Source organism: Leiobunum rupestre, chromosome 7, assembly GCF_980474605.1.
Source record: "Leiobunum rupestre chromosome 7, qqLeiRupe1.1.hap1, whole genome shotgun sequence".
Lineage (NCBI taxonomy): Eukaryota > Metazoa > Arthropoda > Arachnida > Opiliones > Sclerosomatidae > Leiobunum > Leiobunum rupestre.
The window spans coordinates 29,587,042-29,605,382 of NC_143390.1; the positions used below are offsets into that span (position 1 = coordinate 29,587,042).

Consider the following 18,341-nt stretch of genomic DNA (forward strand, 5'->3'; position numbering starts at 1 on the left):
TATTTTCTTTATATTATATCCCTTTTATTCTGTTTCGGGGTTTCGAGGGCGTAAGGGTTTCGGCGGCCATGTTCGCGAAGAAAACTTTTTTCTTTTCGGTCAATAAAGTTTCTCGGGGGTCGGAGGCCAAACTCCGTCGAGCAGCCGGATGCTTAGTAATCCGGATTTGCTTGCCACATTATTCTTCATCTGGGATCAAGCGCTCTGTGGACGCGGAACTGCCAGCCGACATTCGTCTCCCAAGTAAGAAGAGTAAAACAAAAACTAGGTCGACGTAGCACCGATCCCAAAAAGTAAAACGGCCCAAATCGATATCGAGCGAATAAGAACCGCGGATTTTTGGGAAAGGGAGCCGATAAGACCGTACCCAACGCGTGATAGAGTAATGTAATTGAGAAGCTACACTCTTAAAGCGACAATTCTATTATACCGTGGACAGCCAGGCGGATATTCTGTAAAGCGTGAGTAAAGATAGAAGCAAAACGTGATATCTATTTCGGATAAATATTGAATAGTCGGGAGGGTGATCGGTAGGAGAAGCCATTGTGACGGGCGGGCGTATATTTTGAAAGCGAAAATGCGTAAGTGTAGGCGGGGACCCTGTCCGGGCTTCTATTACAAGACAAATTACCAGAATTACAGGTTCTCCTGACAACGTCATCCATGCTGATAGATTGTCTCCGGGATTCCAACCGTAGAGACGGAGGTCGGTGAGGGTAAGGAGTCGGTTCTTCGATGTTAAACTGCAGCTGAACTGGTAACCTACGGAACGACAAAAACCACTTGGCGTGTCACAATTGGTCCGGGTCGGATGACGTCGATCGGGGTGGTTAGACGGGCGTGGGTATGTTTTGAATAGTGGACAGATTCTTCAGCTAAACAAAGGGATATATTCCAAGGATTCGCCCCGGCCTACTTTGGAGCGGCGAGCTAAATTAGATTGGGGCTGCACGCTCGTTTAATGAAGGGAAAAAGACCGTTTAATTAAGGCGGGAAATCGATGAATGAAAGGGTTCAACGAGGCTAACACATCTCTCTCTCTCTACCTCCCCCTAGTGGACAAAAAAATCGAACCGGAGCTGGGGTATTCTTATCAGTCGATTTATTTGCAAGCCTCGATAGGTTTTACGTTGATTAACTCGTTCGAGAGAAGCCTACCCCTTTCAATGTGGGCGATTGAAGTTGTTTTTACAACGGCGTACCCATTTAACAGATACCCGGATAAATGCCAAATCGGCGATGACAAGGGGTAACTGCTACTTTCCGACAATTACGGTATTGATTTCAAATACATCAATAAAAAAGAGGGACATTAAAAGAAACGTTTAAATTTCTTATTCATTGGCCCTGCAGATGTACCGATAATTAAAGCTAATGGGATTTTAAATTGGTCGCGATAAAGTTGGAAAATGTCACGGAAACTTTTTCCAAAACCGTAAACGGAAAATTAAATTAATATTATTATTTCATGTTTTGACACACACTTAAAGAGGTATTTTTTTTCTGCCATTTGAAATTCTATCGTAGCGCCAAATAAAATTGAAGACTTCAAACGTTATAATATTAAAAGAGGAAAATTAAAAATGGTGTGATAATATTAATAGAGAAAAATTAAAAATGGCGTGATAATATTAATAGAGAAAAATTAAAAATGGCGTGATAATATTAATAGAGAAAAATTAAAAATTGCGTGATAATATTAATAGAGAAAAATTAAAAATTGCGTGATAATATTAATAGAGAAAAATTTAAAAAAGGCGTGATAATATTAATAGAGAAAATTTAAAAATGGAGTGATAATATTAATAGAGAAAAATTTAAAATTGCGTGATAATATTAATAGAGAAAAATTAAAAATGGCGTGATAATATTAATAGAGAAAAATTAAAATTGCGTTTAAAAAATACTGAATAATAATAATAATCAGATAAGCTAATACCAGAAGTAAATGAACCGAAGTTATACTCCCCATGTTGGAGGCGTTTTCCTTATGAAGTTACATTTTGACCTAAAATTTAAAAGTTTTGGTTTTTATGAAACAATTTTTTATACATAGAAATAGCTATACCCACAATTCCCAAGTGCAATTGATCGCGTCAAAAGACGGGGATGGAAATTAGTTATTTGACTCGATTTTCATAAGGAAAACGCCCTCCAATTCTGAGCGCTATTTCGATAACTTCCGTTCATCTATTTCCGCTAATACTCTATGAACCACACGCCAGGCCTAAGTCAACTTGTGACCGCATTTTGGATAATAAACTTTTCCGTGATATTTTTCCGTATGTTTGTTACAGGCAAGTTGAACTTACTTGTCTGACGATGGGATGGATAGTTTCTCCAATTTGAGCTTATTCCTTTGACTCTTCGAAACTTGTTCCAGCATATCGTGTAATAGTTCCACTAAACTGTTAAACTACGCGATTGTTTTCGCGAGAAAGTAACGTTATTATTTCGGCTTGTATTGGATTTACGAACTAACGACGCCGAAGAGATAGCTTACCTGGTCAAGTTTGAGGGATGGGCTGACCACGATGGGTATCAAAGCGGGCATGACTTTCGTTGCTAAGATGCTGACGGTTAAACCGTAACGTTTGTCGCCGAGCATGTGTTTATAAATTCCTTCGAAATGGGAAAACGGTCAATCGCGAACGGAGTTGAAGTCGAGGGGTCGCCCATTCAGAAAAATAAAGTACTGAATTTAATTGAATGATTCCCTGATTTTCGGGATTTTCCAAAATACCTACTATATTTGAAAAAGATTCAAGGATTGGTATTTTTTGGGGGATTTGTGAATATTTTCGAATAATTCGTGCATTTTTCTTTTCGATTATGTGCATTTGTGGAGTCAAAGAGAATCCTACCGTTTCTTTTAAAAAAAATTAAAGGATTTGCTTCTTTTTTCAGGGAATTTGTGGGTTTTTTCGATACATTTCTAGATATGTGGATTTTTCTCTTGGATTTTGTGGATATGTTGATTTCTCCTTTAATTTTTTTGTATTTTTTCCCGGATTTTCAGACTTGTGTTTTTTCCCTGTATTTGTGTTTTTTCCTCTGGGTTGGTGCTTTTCCCTTGAAATTGTGTTTTCCCCCCTTGGATTTGTGCTTTTCCCCTGGATATGTGTATTTTCCTACTGGATATGTGTATTTTCCTACTGGATATGTGTATTTTCCTACTGGATATGTGTATTTTACTACTGAATATGTGTATTTTACTACTGGATATGTGTATTTTACTACTGGATATGTGTATTTTCCCTTGTATTTGTGCTTTTCCTACTGGATATGTGTATTTTCCTACTGGATATGTGTATTTTCCTACTGGATATGTGTATTTTCCCTTGTATTTGTGCTTTTCCTACTGGATATGTGTATTTTCCCTTGTATTTGTGCTTTTCCTACTGGATATGTGTATTTTCTTACTGGATATGTGTATTTTCCTACTGGATATGTGTATTTTCCCTTGTATTTGTGCTTTTCCTACTGGATATGTGTATTTTCTTACTGGATATGTGTATTTTCTTACTGGATATGTGTATTTTCCTACTGGATATGTGTATTTTCCTACTGGATATGTGTATTTTCCTACTGGATATGTGTATTTTCCTACTGGATATGTATATTTTCCCTTGGAGTTGTGCTTTTCCTACTGGATATGTGTATTTTCCTACTGGATATGTGTATTGTCCTACTGCGTATGTGTACTTTCCTACTGGATATGTGTATTTCCCCCTGGATTTGTGTATTTCCTAATGGATTTGTGCATTTCCCCCTGGATTTGTGGATTATTTTTATTTTTTTGCAGATTTCAGGATTGGTTACGAGAATTCCGCGGATTTTCGATTTTTTTAAAAATCACTTCGGAATTAGAGATTTTTCTGTGGATTTACAGATACGTAGATGGTATTTTTTGCGAATGTCCGAGCCCTCGGTCCCAAAACTGTCAATGTCGCGAGTCGGCTACTTACTGACCACCGGCATGAGAATGGTGGGGTCCTGAAGGCGGGCTTTCCCGAGCATGGGAAGCACCTCGTCGAGAATGTCAGTCTTCTCTAGTTTGTCGATGATTTTCTCGATGCAGCTGAGGGCGTTAGCTTGCACCTGAACAATGGAATCTTCCTGCGGTTAGGTTGAAGCGTTTCCGGTACGAGAAGGACACCGTCATCATGCGGACGACCGCGTACGTCAACGAACCACAGTGAGTAGTGTCAGTGCGTCATAACGATACATCGATTGTTTTTTTTTCGAGTGATATCGAATTTACGAAGAAGCGAATAACGGATTTACGGACACAACGATGACGAAGAGAGAGATACAGGAAATAAAAGAGGACAACGAGAAAAAAGCGACTTGTTTTGTAGAGTGAAGCAATTCGGTTTTTAAAGTGTGAAACAAAGCATGCGTTGCGCACTATGCAAATCAATTCGTACAACCAGAAGTATATAAGATATTTCTTGCGGTAGAAGTACGAGTCTCTCTATTCTGTTCATTTTATTCGCTCGAAATACAGGCGTTTTGGAATGAAAAATAGGTCAAATTTCATGAAATGTTATAATAAATAATTAGCAGAAGACTCCCAGGTGTATATGGTATTTAAAAGAATGAAAAAAAACTACTTTAGTTACACGGTAAATTATTTTATTTGGTTAAAAACAATTAAATGTACCACATTTAGTACAGCAACGACTAGTTCAGAGGCTTCATCAGTTGAAACTAATCGTTGCTGTACTAAATGTAGAATTTTCAATTGATTTTAAAGGGAATATAACCTCAGGTATTTGGTGTCGAACACCAACGTTTGCAGCTCTGGCCGCTCTTGCCTTTGCCTTTAAAAATGTTTGGCGCCACTGTACAGGGAAATTTGAAAAATTGAAGGGGTCTTAGATAAAGATTGCTTTGCAGGTTATATTCCCTTTAACAAAATAAGAAATTTTACTGTGTAAATAAAGTAGTTTTTTTCTTATAAATACATAAAAAATTACTTTCTTTTGCTGTTACAGAAGGAAAATACGGCAGTTTAATTTCTACATTTTTACTTAGTTAGTAAATGCTAAGCCGCGATTCGGTGTACTCATCCATGGTTTGTCGAGAAAATCACGCCCATTTGAAACTGCCTAGATCATGCGAAGTTACATGTTTCATTTTTATAGAGGGAATAATATATTATATACTTCTGGTATAACTACATATGGTCCTTCGGGTTAGTCGAGTACTGCTGGTTCAGTACTCGTATAATTTTCCAAAAAGGTTAGGAACTAAAGCGTCAATGACATATCTAACTTACTATTTATTAGCTAACTCTAACAAGGAGACATCCCGAGGTGTTTCACCCCAATTATTTTCAAACTTGGGGGTTAACTAGACCTTCATGTACCTTGAAAGCTCCTAAAAGGAAAAATTTCAATGGCCATTTGTTTTGCCATGGCGACCAAAAATGTTTTTCACAACTCAAATTTAAAAGTTCTCTACGTAAAATAGCATGGGAAAATGTAAAGGCCATTTTCAAAAAAATTAAAATTTTGGCAAAACATTTGGGTAAAATCGATGAAATTAAATACCATCCGTAATTTTCCCATGATATTTTACATTGAAAAAGTTTAAATTTGAGTTGTTAAAAACATTTTTGATTGCCATGGCAAAACGAATGGCCCTTGAAAATTTTCCCTTTTTGAGCTTTAAAAGTACATTAAGGACTACTTAACCCCCAAGTTTGAAAAAATCGGGGAAAAACACATCGGGATGTTTTCTTATAAGTGAAATGTTAATTTATGAATTAAGCAGATTGTTATAAAACTGGAAACACAAAACAACGCAGTGAATAGTGTCTAGCAAAAGTGCCCAAGCCAAAAACAAATAAAATAATTAAAGAGAAGGGTTGAAATTGTAAAAGAATAACAAAAAAACAAAAGTAGTAAATCAATACTTGAAAGCCAACATCGTATATAAGTCAAAAAGTGCGGCTATAACGTGCGTCATTCGGCCCACCTTGATTCCCGAATTGGTCTCGAAGGCTTGCTTCGTTCTGGGCAGGACCATTTTCCTAACCGCTGCCTCTTCCAGATAGTCCGCTATTTGAGCTACAGCGTGAAGAGCCGCACACTAAAGACGGAGGTTCGCGTTGAAAGACCAATGTCATGATTCCGAAAAAGAGTAAGTGAGGTCAAAGATAACATAGACCTCATACCCAAGATTCGAATTACTGATTTGGGTACATTTGTTCGAATTTCATTGGTCCGAACGGTGGTACAAATGTCCGAATGATCATTTGTCCGAATGCCGGAAAACAGGATCGTATGTCCGAAAACGTATTTCATTTGCCCGAAAAATTTAGCACAACTTTTGTTGGTGATTTAGTCGTTCAATTTATGTTAACTTTACTGGCGAATTTAATTTGTTCGAATAATCGTTTGTCCGTTTTTTCGAACATTAGGAATTGGTTGTTTTTTTTTAAAATATTGTTAATAGGCTAGAAGAAAATAGTAACATTAACGTGAACGTAACCTAACCTAACCTAAAATATCCACAACATTCAACGCAATTCCCACTTACTATATCGGCCAAAAAAAATCCAAATAAAATAAAACAGCAATAAGAAATACTAATTTAGCGACAGAATTCGGACAACTGATGCTACCGATTCGGACGAATGAAACAAACAAGTTGTCCAATTCGAACAATTAGAACATTTGTTCCACCGTTCGGACGATTGAAATTCGAACTAATGTACCTACCCCGAATTACTATTGTATGTTTGAAACGAAGCAATTGCCCACTTCCGGCACTTAACTTCCGAAAAAACAATTGCTGTAGGGCAGTAGCTATAGTTAGTTACCATGGTAACAATGGAGGCAATATTTTCGGAGTTCCGGCCATAGGTCAGAGTTGGACATAAGGAACTAGTCACGGCATTTGAATACTAAAGTGAATGCCATGTCTACTAAAATAAACCGAAATCTGGGGGCTCACAAGTCAATTGGACTAGTGAAAAATTGACCTAAATATTCATAAATAATGGCGAATATGGCGTATCTTAAATTCATCATTCATCAATCCCGTTTTATTTTTAAAAAATGTGATCGGCCAAAGTCATGTAACTCAACTGATAATATACTCCTATTTTAATTCTGACGGGTAAAGCAAAATGATGCCGTCCTTCTTGTTTTTATTCCCCCATTTTTACCCCCACTAGTCAGTGACTACTAAAATAAATTAAGATAGGAGGCACACTAGTCAGGCTGACTACTAAAACAAATATCCTTATGTCCAACCCTGGCATAGATATATGAAATAGTATAGATCCACAATTCTACGAGGAACTGATACGGAAGTGACAGATAGTAGACAGCGCGTATTTTGTGAATGCGCTACGTTATAGCGCCATCCATCCACCAAAAGCAAAAAAAAAATTATAGGTGACTTCAACTCCGCGTTACTCTAGGGCTATTCTTTTTTCCAAGTACTAATTTTGGTCACCGATAGATGGCACAATTACGTAGCGCACCCCGAAAATATTTTTCAAATACTAATTTTGAACACCGATAGATGGCACAATTACGTAGCGCGTCCAGAAAATATTTTCCAAATAATAATTTTGGTCATCGATAGATGGCACAATTACGTAGCGCATCTAGAAAATATTTTCCTAATACTAATTTTGGTCACCGATAGATGGCACAATTACGTAGCGCATCTAGAAAATATTTTCCAAATACTAATTTTGGTCACCGATAGATGGCACAATTACGTAGCGCAACCATAAAATATTTTCCAATTACCAATTTTGGTCACCGATAGATGGCACAATTACGTAGCGCATCTAGAAAATATTTTCCAAATACTAATTTTGGTCACCGATAGATGGCACAATTACGTAGCGCATCCCGAAAATATTTTCCAATTACCAATTTTGGTCACCGATAGATGGCACAATTACGTAGCGCATCTAGAAAATATTTTCCAAATACTAATTTTGGTCACCGATAGATGGCACAATTACGTAGCGCATCCCGAAAATATTTTTCAAATACTAATTTTGGTCACCGATAGATGGCACTATTACGTAGCGCATCCAGAAAATATGTGTCTTCTTCTAACTATATATTCCGTGTCCAGCGTAAGGTATCTATGCTGTTTCATACATCTATGGTTCCGGCAGGAAGTGGGTAAACGCTATTGCCTTCGTGCGAGGCAGTGATTTAGAATCTAGGGTACGAGGTCCATATTATCTTTGATGATACGTACCTGAATTTGTGGAGTAGTGGAATCGAAAGCGTTGTAGAGCATGGGCAGAACGTCGGCCTTAATGTCACTCTTGGGCGTCTTCTTCATGAGAGTGTCCATATTCTCGAGCAGAACGACCGTGGCTTGCACCGACTTTGGCATCCCGAAGACGGTCCTGAAGACGGGAAGAATGAGCGTCTGGTACTCGTCTTGCGAGCTTTCCTCGATCATGTAAAGTAACGGTTGCAGAGCCGCTGCCAACACTTCCGGCGACTGCAGTTCCGCCTTCAGAGATGGCAATACGTGCTGATACCACAGTTTCTGACCAAGGAGAATCGATACACTCATTATTCCTCCAACTAGGAGCAACAAACACAGCACCCCACACAAGGAGAACGCAACCCGTCAAAAGTCATGGATTTTCTTGCGTACGTTTTTCATTGGTTAGACGCTTTAGCGCCTGCTGCCGTCGGAAGGGGAAAATTCGGAAATTGTCTTCCCACTCTCCGTAAAACGTTCAGCGTAAAGGTTCGTGCAATGAAATTTGTACGCAGAACTGCGTTCTCCTTGTGTTTGTCGCTCCTAGTTCCTCAAATATATACGAAATGTAACGTTAAAAGGAACCACCTATGGACTGCATTGCAAAGGATGAAAAAATTAGCGCTTAAGTAGATAAGTTCATTAAGAAAAGGGATAAAAAATCTAAACCCTAAACAAATTTGAAGAAATTTAAAAACTTACAAATAGCTCTTACCGATAGGTCTTCGAGCAAACCAAAAGACGTGAAACTCGGAATAAATAGATCTTCAAGTGCAATTTCGAGTGGAATTTCTGGCTAATTTATTTAATTTAATTTTGTTTTACACTCGAAGATCTATTTAGTCCGATTTTCGCGTTATTTGGTTTGCTCGAAGACCTATCGGTACGAGCTATTTGTAAGTTTTTAAATTTATTCAAATTTGTTTAGGGTTTAGCTTTTTATCCCTTTTCTTAATGGACTTATCTACTTATTCGCAAAATTTTTCATCCTCAAATATACCGAGATGGCACGCTACAAACACCTTGTATCATTTCCAAGCAGCTGTTTCGTATACGTAGCTCGGAGTATAGTTGTAGTAAAACGAATGACAAACAGAGCGATTTCGATAGTGGGCATAGCGTCGCTTCCACGTTTGCTTAAAACGCTCCGATCAAAGCGTGTTTTTAAAATGAACGCGTTAAAATGAGCTCCAAATATGCCTTTCTTTGTTCAACAATTAACCGTTTTCTTCGCAATATGGATGTTTTTAAAATATCCAGGTGAAAAGGTTATCAAAAAATTTAACTCTCTTACTAAAATTAAATTTTATTTGATAGAGGTTTCAGGGAAACCGGCAATTGAACGACCCACATCGAACCTGAAAGGTAAAGGGACTTCTAACGCCTCGCCACGAACGAAAACTCCTGGAACCTTCGTCGAGCACAATGTGGATTTCGCCGACCCGATCGACACACCCCTGAATGTTTCCAATGTTCAAATGTTAAAGGATAAGCCCGTTATGGACCCTCCCATTTACTACACCGAAGAGCTATACGACATCATAAATCCGATGCAAGGATCTTTAGAACAGATTCAAAAAGCTTTAGACAATATCAAAGGAAAATATACGTGGTTTGATAATTTTGATTTTCATTTGGATGACCCGCTTGAGGATAAGTCAGCTACTACGTAGCAAGTACCAACATTTTGTACGCGTACTAAATAATGAATATTCGATTAAACCATGAATTTTATCAAAAGTAAATAATAAATCTTACACGAGACGTATTCATTGCTAGAAACGGGCTCCTACTAATTGTTCAAAATTCGTTTATGGAAGAAATTGTGCTGCGAGAAATGTGTCTTATAGTGGCGTTTTAAACGCGTTACAGAGGAAAATATTGATTAGAAATCGGTAAATAACTAAATATCTTTAGGCGCCCATTGGAAACTGCTTCGAGTCTGTGAAGGTCCATATTTAATTTTGATATTTATCTGGTAAGATATATTACATAAACTTCTGGTATTATTTAAAATATAAAAAGGCGTTATTACGAAATGTTTACGAAGAAAAATGTACATAACGACATTTTACGGTATTAAAATATTTTTATTCCAACGCCGCCAACTCTGTCAAGGCGCCACTATCTTAAAGGGAAAAGTAGACTTTAGAAACTACTACCAACTATGGCTATTAATTCGAAACTCTTATCTTTATTTAATTTGTCTTCGCGCAAACTTGAGCTTTCCCAATTGTAATCTATATGAGCCGCTATCTCAAAGACCAGTTTTTAAATGAAGAACCCCATTCAGACACGTTGAAAAATGATTCCGGCTGGGAATTCCATTACCGAGGCCTTTCTTTCAGGGAGTAACTGTCCTTCGCAAAATTAAATCGCTAGCTTTGTTTATTTCCCCGAGGTGTAATTCTATAGCTTTAGTCCGTATTCGCCTTTTTCAGCGAACTCTAGCAAATATTTTACGGCTGGCCAGGGATTACCGCTAGACGTTGGATATTCCAGGCTATTAAATATTTATTTATGATCCTTCGTATTTGAAGTTACAAATTAGATTCAAAGTTTAAGACTATCTTGCTGCCGAATTTATTCACGGAGCGCGTCGGAGGAGTTTTAAGATCGAAGCGTGAACCAAGAATGTAAAGGGATTCAAATAATAATAAAAATAACAATAATACGAAAAACTTGGAATCAGGACATATTTTAGTCGACGGAATTCTGAAAGAGTTTCTTAAAGGGGTTTTAAACTTGTATATATATATATACATATATAGACGAAACACTGTTTTTTCAGCTAGTGAGGTTAAACAAGTAGTTTATCACTCTTTGTTGGGTGAGTGGCTCCGAGATAACAATGAAAAGTTTTTGAAAACGCGGTTTTGATCACCAATTTCGGAATAAGTACCATTAGAAATGAAGTTATGGTTTAAAAAAAACCATTTTGTGTTTCCAGTCAATAATTGGTCAATATTTCGCCGAAATAAGGGTCAAGTTTCATAATGAAAACGTTTTAATTTTCAATAGGCCTTGGTCTGACGCAAAAATTAGCTGTCGAAAAAGATTCCTAACCATTTTTATCTAGAAGTTACACGCAGCACCAAGTTCGCTAGCGTCGTATGTGTGAACTTCATAATCAGATCGATAATGTTTGTAGGTGTTAATAGGACCTAAGTATACTGTATAAGTGGTTAAGATACAATTAGATTCTCGGACCATGACGTGATTTTGCAAGAAAGTCGATAAACGAGGTTTATCGATGCCCATGTCACGTAAAATGGACCGAATAAATTCTAAAGACGCAATAATGGTTTTTTGAGACTGCCAGTAGTGGGTTCAAATAACAATAAAACATAAAATTCCAGGAAGATTTATTTCTCCAAGACACGATATATATATATATATATATATATATATATATATATATATATACTAAGTGGGGATAGGGGACCCCCTAAAAAATAGAATAAGTGAAAAAGCCAACCAACTTTTCTATTGATTCCGTGTATCAAATCGATTCCCTCGAGTCGTTTTTGTTTTCTACAGGAGAAGGAAGAAGGTCCAATAAAAGTAGTAACTTTTCCATCAGGAGAAACTATAGCAGTAAAGAACGCCTAGTGAAAAAATCTACATCCTACAACGCTCCCCTTCTAGGAGTTTTTTTTTGTTCCCATCGCGAGATCCCGTAACGACCAGCCACTCGGAATTTCCAGAAATAAGTGTATATATAAAAAAAAGGTCGATGGGACGAAAAACTGATTTCTTTTAAAGTGTTATTTTCGTTAATCGTTTTATTGCAGCTTCCTAAATCGACGTTAAGTCATCGATCAACCGAGGTACTATTTTTTTTTGCAAGTAACCCCTTCGCCAAAAAAAATCCCTTTAAAAACTATTACAATGAGAGTGTAATGAGCCAATGAACTTTACTTTTTGGCATTTTAAAATTGAACATTTTTTTCAATTATTTACTTACAATTCGGATCTTTTAACTATGTATCTTATCAAACCGTTCTGTGGTAGAACACTCAACTGTCATACAGGAGGGCTCGGGTTCGTATCCTGCCCGATGCTAACGCAAATTGTAAAGAAAATTATACTACACCCAATGGCAAAAAGCTTTTCCCTAACTCAGTGATTGCACTTTGCCCCGAAAATGCGTGCGCGTTCGCAGCCCAGACAGACACGGTGATTGTAAAACCCATCGTAAAAAATCCACAAGTGACATACACCAACACTATTATTAACATTTTTCAATTATTTACTTACGATTCGGCGCTTTTAACTATATGTATCTTATAAAATTTTTAAAACTTTAAAAAAAAGGTTGATTTATCGGAAGAATGTAGAAATCAATAAATATAGTTTATTCCGCTACACGCGATCATGGATTTATAGATCGACTGTTTATATTTTCTACAATCGTTGGCCAGAGTGTTTTTTGTTGTTCGAACTTTAGACGCTTTCAAAACTCCGCCAACCAAGGCCTAACGTAAAATATGATCTAAAGAAGTCTCTTTTACGAGCTTCCTTCACGTTAAATTGAACATTTAACTTTTTCCACTGCGAAAGAGGAGAGTGGGCTGGATGGTGGGGTGGTATTCGTAGAGTGGCGCTCGCCGGAGTAATAGATGGGCTTTTCCGGGGCTTGTTTATCTCGTTGCCACGAGGGGGCGCGCGCGCATCAATAATTGATGAATGAATAACTAAGAGCTTCTTCGAGCGAGATGGGGAGGCCGAGGAGCAACAGGGATTACTCCAGAGAGTACGAGGAAGCGACATAGCCCGCGTTGACGATTAAAGGCGGGGATGTGGGTAGAGTTTGTATAGATCTATATAGGCGGAGGTGTCAGCTTAGTTCCGAGATACGTCGGGCTATTCGAGAGACGGGGAACGGAAGAGCTTACCTTGGGAATATTGGGTAAGGTCCCCTTTAGACTGTGATAAAAATGAGACTTATGAGTGGAATCCTTCATTTGAATAACGTCCAGGTATTGCAAGCCGTGAACCGCTGGATCCATGAAGTATTTGATCTGCGCCGACGAGGAGAAAAAAGGTAAACGCCATCGGAATATTGTCTTTTAAATAGCGCTCTTCTCCGGGGTACTTTTTTGTTCGACCTCGAAGCGAATTTACACGCGTCGAGTGGCGTTGAAAGTTCGTAATTAAAATTCGAGCGGCTGGTGTTGCGAAAAAGAGCAACTGTTGACTCACCATAGAAAAGTTTTGTGAATTTGGCCTTTTCCTGTATTCAATTTGTAAAAGTCCTTGCAGAGGTTCCTGGAGGTGGTGAGGAACCCGATCCAGAATCTCGTGAAGGTTGTGTTCCATCTGATAAAAAAAGGAACCGGAAATGGTGAAATTGATAATGGTGTTCGGAGAAGGCGTAAAATCTAGGAGGATGGAAATACTGGAGGGGAAATATGGGATTCATAGGCCTGGCAATGTGGGGAATTCGGACATAAGATACTAGAGACACCTAGCGGACACCGTAGTCAAAATTTCGTCCGCGTGTTCGTTGGGACTTGGTTAGAAATGCGTGCCAGTTTTAAAATCGTGTTAAAGATTTATTTATTTTGTCTTCAAATTAGTTTCGTAGAATACAGGTAGAATATTCGTGTTTCAACTTGTACAAACAATCCTTGTGTATAGAATGAAAAGTAGGCAAATTTATATATAGATACAAAAAAATCTATTTTTACGATGGCGCTACGCTCGTATGTCCGAAATTGTATAGCTCTCGCGTTGCGGAAGCTAAAACAGTGAGTCCGTGATGGGGGAATATAAATTTCTGTTCCAGGTGCGCAGTATTATATTCCTAAGTAAAATGTACGGTTACAATTCCTTACCAGCTCTAACTGCCGTTGGTAACAAGTTGTGCTGAGGGTAGCTTCGATCAGCGACCTGCCACCGTTGAAGAGAGTGCAGATTAAGAGACCCAAGGAGAACATGTCGCTGAGGGGGGAACAGGTCGAATGGGCTTGGACTTCCGGAGGAGTGTAGTCCAAATCCGGTTGACCCATCTTGGGAAGCTTCGTGGTGAAGGAATGGCAAGGCACGGAACTCTGTAGATCCCCGAAATATAAAAAGGACAAACAAGAAGAGGACGCTGCGTTAAGAAGGCATCGGAGGACAGGAGGGCCGAGAGGTTGAAAGCTTGGTTAAGGCAGAGTCAATTGACTGACCATGAGGTCGCTATCATTACACCTTTCGGTAAACTCTAAGCCGGCGAGTTTCCAAGTTCCTCTTTTATTGATGATGACAGATTGGGGTGATATGTTGCGGTGAATCAGACGACACGAATAGTGCAGGAAGGACAGGGCCTCGGTCAACTGAAAAAGAAAACGGTGGAACTATATCGATCTCATCCCAGCAGTTGGAAACATTCCTTCGTAACAATGAATTCGGGTACCATAGCGAAAGGTTTACTTTTTAATAACAAAATGTAAACATCATAGATGGCGATAGTGGGTTTCAGAATCTCCGCAGTCTCCTAAGGTACCTGAATTCATTATTGTACTTATAATTATGAAATACAATTAAAAATTATGCTATTTGTTTCTGACTCTGTTAGGTAACCAGGGGCGGATTAACCCTTTCGGCGCCTTTAGGCACAGAAAACTTTGGCGCCCCTTGGCATTGGTCAGCTAAGGAGGGGCGTATCGGTTTTTAATAAATAAATAAATATATTTTAGTTTCCCCAAACCTTTTTGGCGTTATTTTGAGTAGGGGCAAGCCAAGTACATGGACCGTGGGGCTTTATCCGAGTTTTGACACCCCTAGAAAAATGGCGCCCTAGGCACGTGCCTACTTTGCCTAATGGTTAATACGCCCCTGTAGGTAACTAAGGCGCAACCCCATAACATAATCACTCATAAGTATGCCTCTGTATAGAAAACATTTCAATAAGACCTTGTTTCACACTGAACATCCAATAAGCGGACCCAAAAATAAAAAAATATTCTAATCCTTGGGCTATTGAAAAGGTTAACATGGAAACGAAATCACGTAATCGTGAGGTACGTGCTAAACTATGGATTATTAAAGCTAGGAGCAATAAACACAGCACCCCACACAAGGAGAACGCAACCCGTCAAAAGTCATGGATTTTCTTGAGTACAGTTTTCATTGGCTTTAGCGCCTGCTGCCGTCGGAAGGGGAAAATTCGGAAATTGTCTTCCACCTGCCCGTAAAACGTTCAACGTAAAGGCTCGTCCAATGAAATTTGTACACAACACGGCGTTCTCCTCGTGTTTGATGCTCCTAGGTTAAAGTTAGGAATAAGTGTTTCTATAAAATACGGGAGGTCATGTGACAATGTTTTGTCTACGTCACTTAGCCGTAGCTCTTGAAGGTAGGGAGCACGCGCTGCAGTCGCGAGACCCTTCGGAATCTGAAATCCACGTGCAAGTAAAGCACTTCAATAAGTTGCACTCGTGACGAAGATAAAAGTTGGTTTCTTTTCGCCGGTTTTCGGACTAAAAGTGTACTCTTTATACCCTATAAAACGTTAGATTCGCCTAATATTCCACGGATGATAATTACTCTGCTCCACAAACTATTAGTTTGTTCCGGAGTATTAGGGCTACTCTTTTTACTCCTTCTGAAAATGAGGTGTAAAGGAGAAAATCAGATTTTGTCGTCTGCTAGCCAGAATTTATCTGCTGAAAAGGCCACAGGCAGCCATTTTGGGAAAATGTTTTTACTCCGATTCGAACTATTCGCCACTGCAGAATCGGAGTAAAATGACGTCATAGCCTTACTCTTCTTACCCTACTCTGAAATCTCGGAACAAGTGAAAAGAAACCACCTAATAACATTTTATACTTCTAATTTTTATTGTGATTGTGTTATTTTATAAAAACACCTAAATCCGCTTTACTAGCTTCCGTTTCCCACCAGTAAAGTTGGTGACGCGTTTTCTATCCCGTGAACAAGGTTTCATTAAAGAAAATTGTTTTATGGCATACTTATGAGTGATAATGTTACATATGACGCAACAACTTCCTACGCCGCGTTCAATTTCAATACGCGATATAATAAAAGCTCGCGTGACAGTCGCCGAGGGGTCATCACGGTATTAAATTTCACTAATAAAGGAGAGAGAGAGAGAGAGTGAGTGCTTTAAACTTTTAATATTCAATAAAATGGAGAGTCCGGGAAAATTGGCAAAGAGTAGGGAAACAATAAGAATATTAAAGGAAACACGTAGCGAGGCCTCGGTCCAATTACGAGGGGATACGGCTTGATCTACGTTGATTCACTTTATACGATCGAACCCGTTCGCCGAATGTTTGACTAAGCCCCGGATGACGTCAGCTTCCGTTGGCCGGCGCAAAAGGGAGGAGCGCCCCGTTGCGGCTAAATTATTCCTAGATTCTACCGAGATAAACTCGTCGGAGAGATGGGGAGAGTGAGCCGGATTACGGCGATTTCATTAAGTTCTGGTAACGGCGAAGAATCCGCGGGAACACAAAACCCTAATAACGAATACATCCCGATGTAGAGAAGGTCTCCAGAGCGAAGCGGGACCGTATCGATAAGGACCCATCACGAAACTTAAGCCGGTAATCAGTAGCTATTCCGGCAGAGTTTCAACGCCGTATACGTTTCGAAGCGGATTTTACGAGCCAGAGGGGAACTTAAATTATAATTCGCTCTATCTCCTCCGATCTTCGCGAGTATATCGAGTGATACGGGCGGTGACCTAGTGTCCGCCCAGTCTAGCGATAAACCTGATCCAAACTAGCGAACGGAGTAAACGTACTTGCAAAAGACCATATTTGATTTCTATGTCCATGAAGGTGTAGTCCTTAATTTCCGGTGGTAGATTCTGAGGCAGTCTTTCCTCCAGACAGCCCAGAATGTTGGCCAAAGAGCACATGACCGGTTCTGTGGCGAACGCCAAACTTTCTCTTTGGGAGAATAAAAACAAATAAACGAATAAAGAAAGCAATGGGAACTCGGAGGGGAGCTGCTTTACCCGGAATCTTCGATGGGATGATAGAGGGTGAGCAGTTTTGGGTGTTTGAACCGGTCGAGTTGTCGGACGCTGAAGCGAAGGATTTCGGCGATGGTCTCTTTCCGTTTCGGCTTGTGCAGTTTCTCGGCCACTCGCTTGTCGAAGAAGAAAACAGCCGCTTCCTAATTCAACAACAATTCATTACTCGCACACTGTCATCAATTTTTTTGGCCTCAATTCCAAAAAAATTATGATAAATATAAAATAAAATAATCTATAAGAAAATCATTTTTGAAGATCTAACGATATTTTCAAATCGATAACTCTTAACGATAGAATTATAATAACAAATTAAATAATAATTAAAATAATCTATATGAAAATCATTTTTGATGATCTAACGATAATTTCAAATCAATAACTCTTAACGATAGATTTAGATAAACAATTTAATAATTATTAAAATAATCTATGATAATATTATTTTTGGTGATCTAACGATAATTTTCAATTGATAACTTTTAACGTTTTCATTCGATAACCCTTAATGATTGAAATAGAAAAAACATTAAATAAAAATAAAATAATCTATGAGAAAATCCTTTTTGATTATCTAACGATAATTTAAAATCGATAACTCTTAACGATATAATTAGATAAACAATTTAATTATAATTAAAATAATCTATAAGAAAATAACTTTTGATGATCTAAAAATAATTTTCCTTCGATAACTCTTAACGATAGAATCAGATAAACAAATTAATAATAATAATTAAAATAATCTACAAGAAATTTTTTTGGTGATCTAATGATAATTTTCAATCGATAACTCTTAACGATCGAAGTAGAAAAATCAATTAAAAATAATCTATAAGAAAATATTTTTGATGATCTAACGATAATTTCAAATCGATAAATCTTAACGATATAATTAGCTAAATAATTCCATAATAATTAAAATAATCTATATCAAAATAATTTTTGATGATCTAACTATAATTTTCAATCGATAACCCTTAACGAAAACAGACACACAGACACGGTGATTGTAAACCCCTCCTAGGGACATAGTCCCCTCGGAGAGATAAAAATAATAGACTTATAATAATAGGGATTTGGCAGCATG

At 38.2% G+C, this 18,341-nt stretch overlaps 2 protein-coding genes across 3 annotated transcripts in view; one reads left to right on the forward strand and one right to left on the reverse strand.

The window, feature by feature from the left end:
• Positions 1 to 18,341, reverse strand: part of bma (SCY1-like protein bma) — a 173,345-nt gene that overhangs the window by 5,987 nt on the left and 149,017 nt on the right. The window contains exons 4-15 of one of the 2 annotated variants that reach the window (XM_090181104.1): positions 17,234 to 17,394; positions 17,018 to 17,165; positions 14,436 to 14,582; positions 14,100 to 14,315; positions 13,465 to 13,581; positions 13,158 to 13,283; positions 8,242 to 8,541; positions 5,986 to 6,099; positions 3,969 to 4,119; positions 2,504 to 2,622; positions 2,313 to 2,416; positions 632 to 762 (exon numbers count right to left, since the gene is read on the reverse strand). In XM_090181104.1, the coding sequence (XP_090037230.1) occupies positions 632 to 762; positions 2,313 to 2,416; positions 2,504 to 2,622; positions 3,969 to 4,119; positions 5,986 to 6,099; positions 8,242 to 8,541; positions 13,158 to 13,283; positions 13,465 to 13,581; positions 14,100 to 14,315; positions 14,436 to 14,582; positions 17,018 to 17,165; positions 17,234 to 17,394 (1,834 nt within the window). The remainder of the gene's footprint in view (positions 1 to 631; positions 763 to 2,312; positions 2,417 to 2,503; positions 2,623 to 3,968; positions 4,120 to 5,985; positions 6,100 to 8,241; positions 8,542 to 13,157; positions 13,284 to 13,464; positions 13,582 to 14,099; positions 14,316 to 14,435; positions 14,583 to 17,017; positions 17,166 to 17,233; positions 17,395 to 18,341) is intronic. The other variant, XM_090181105.1, reaches the window with a different exon arrangement.
• LOC149936007 (uncharacterized) lies at positions 9,378 to 10,011 on the forward strand. Its single transcript, XM_090154310.1, has 2 exons — positions 9,378 to 9,519; positions 9,577 to 10,011. Exons 1-2 carry the CDS (start codon positions 9,456 to 9,458, stop codon positions 9,930 to 9,932), a joined length of 420 nt encoding a protein of 139 aa, XP_090010436.1. The 5' UTR covers positions 9,378 to 9,455; the 3' UTR covers positions 9,933 to 10,011.

Coding starts and splice junctions, on each gene's coding strand:
- LOC149936007 (XM_090154310.1), top strand. CDS start 9,456: ATGCCTTTCTTTGTTCAACAATTAACCGTTTTCTTCGCAATATGGATG. Junction 9,520..9,576: donor GATGTTTTTAAAATATCCAG/GTGAAAAGGTTA, acceptor TTTATTTGATAG/AGGTTTCAGGGAAACCGGCA.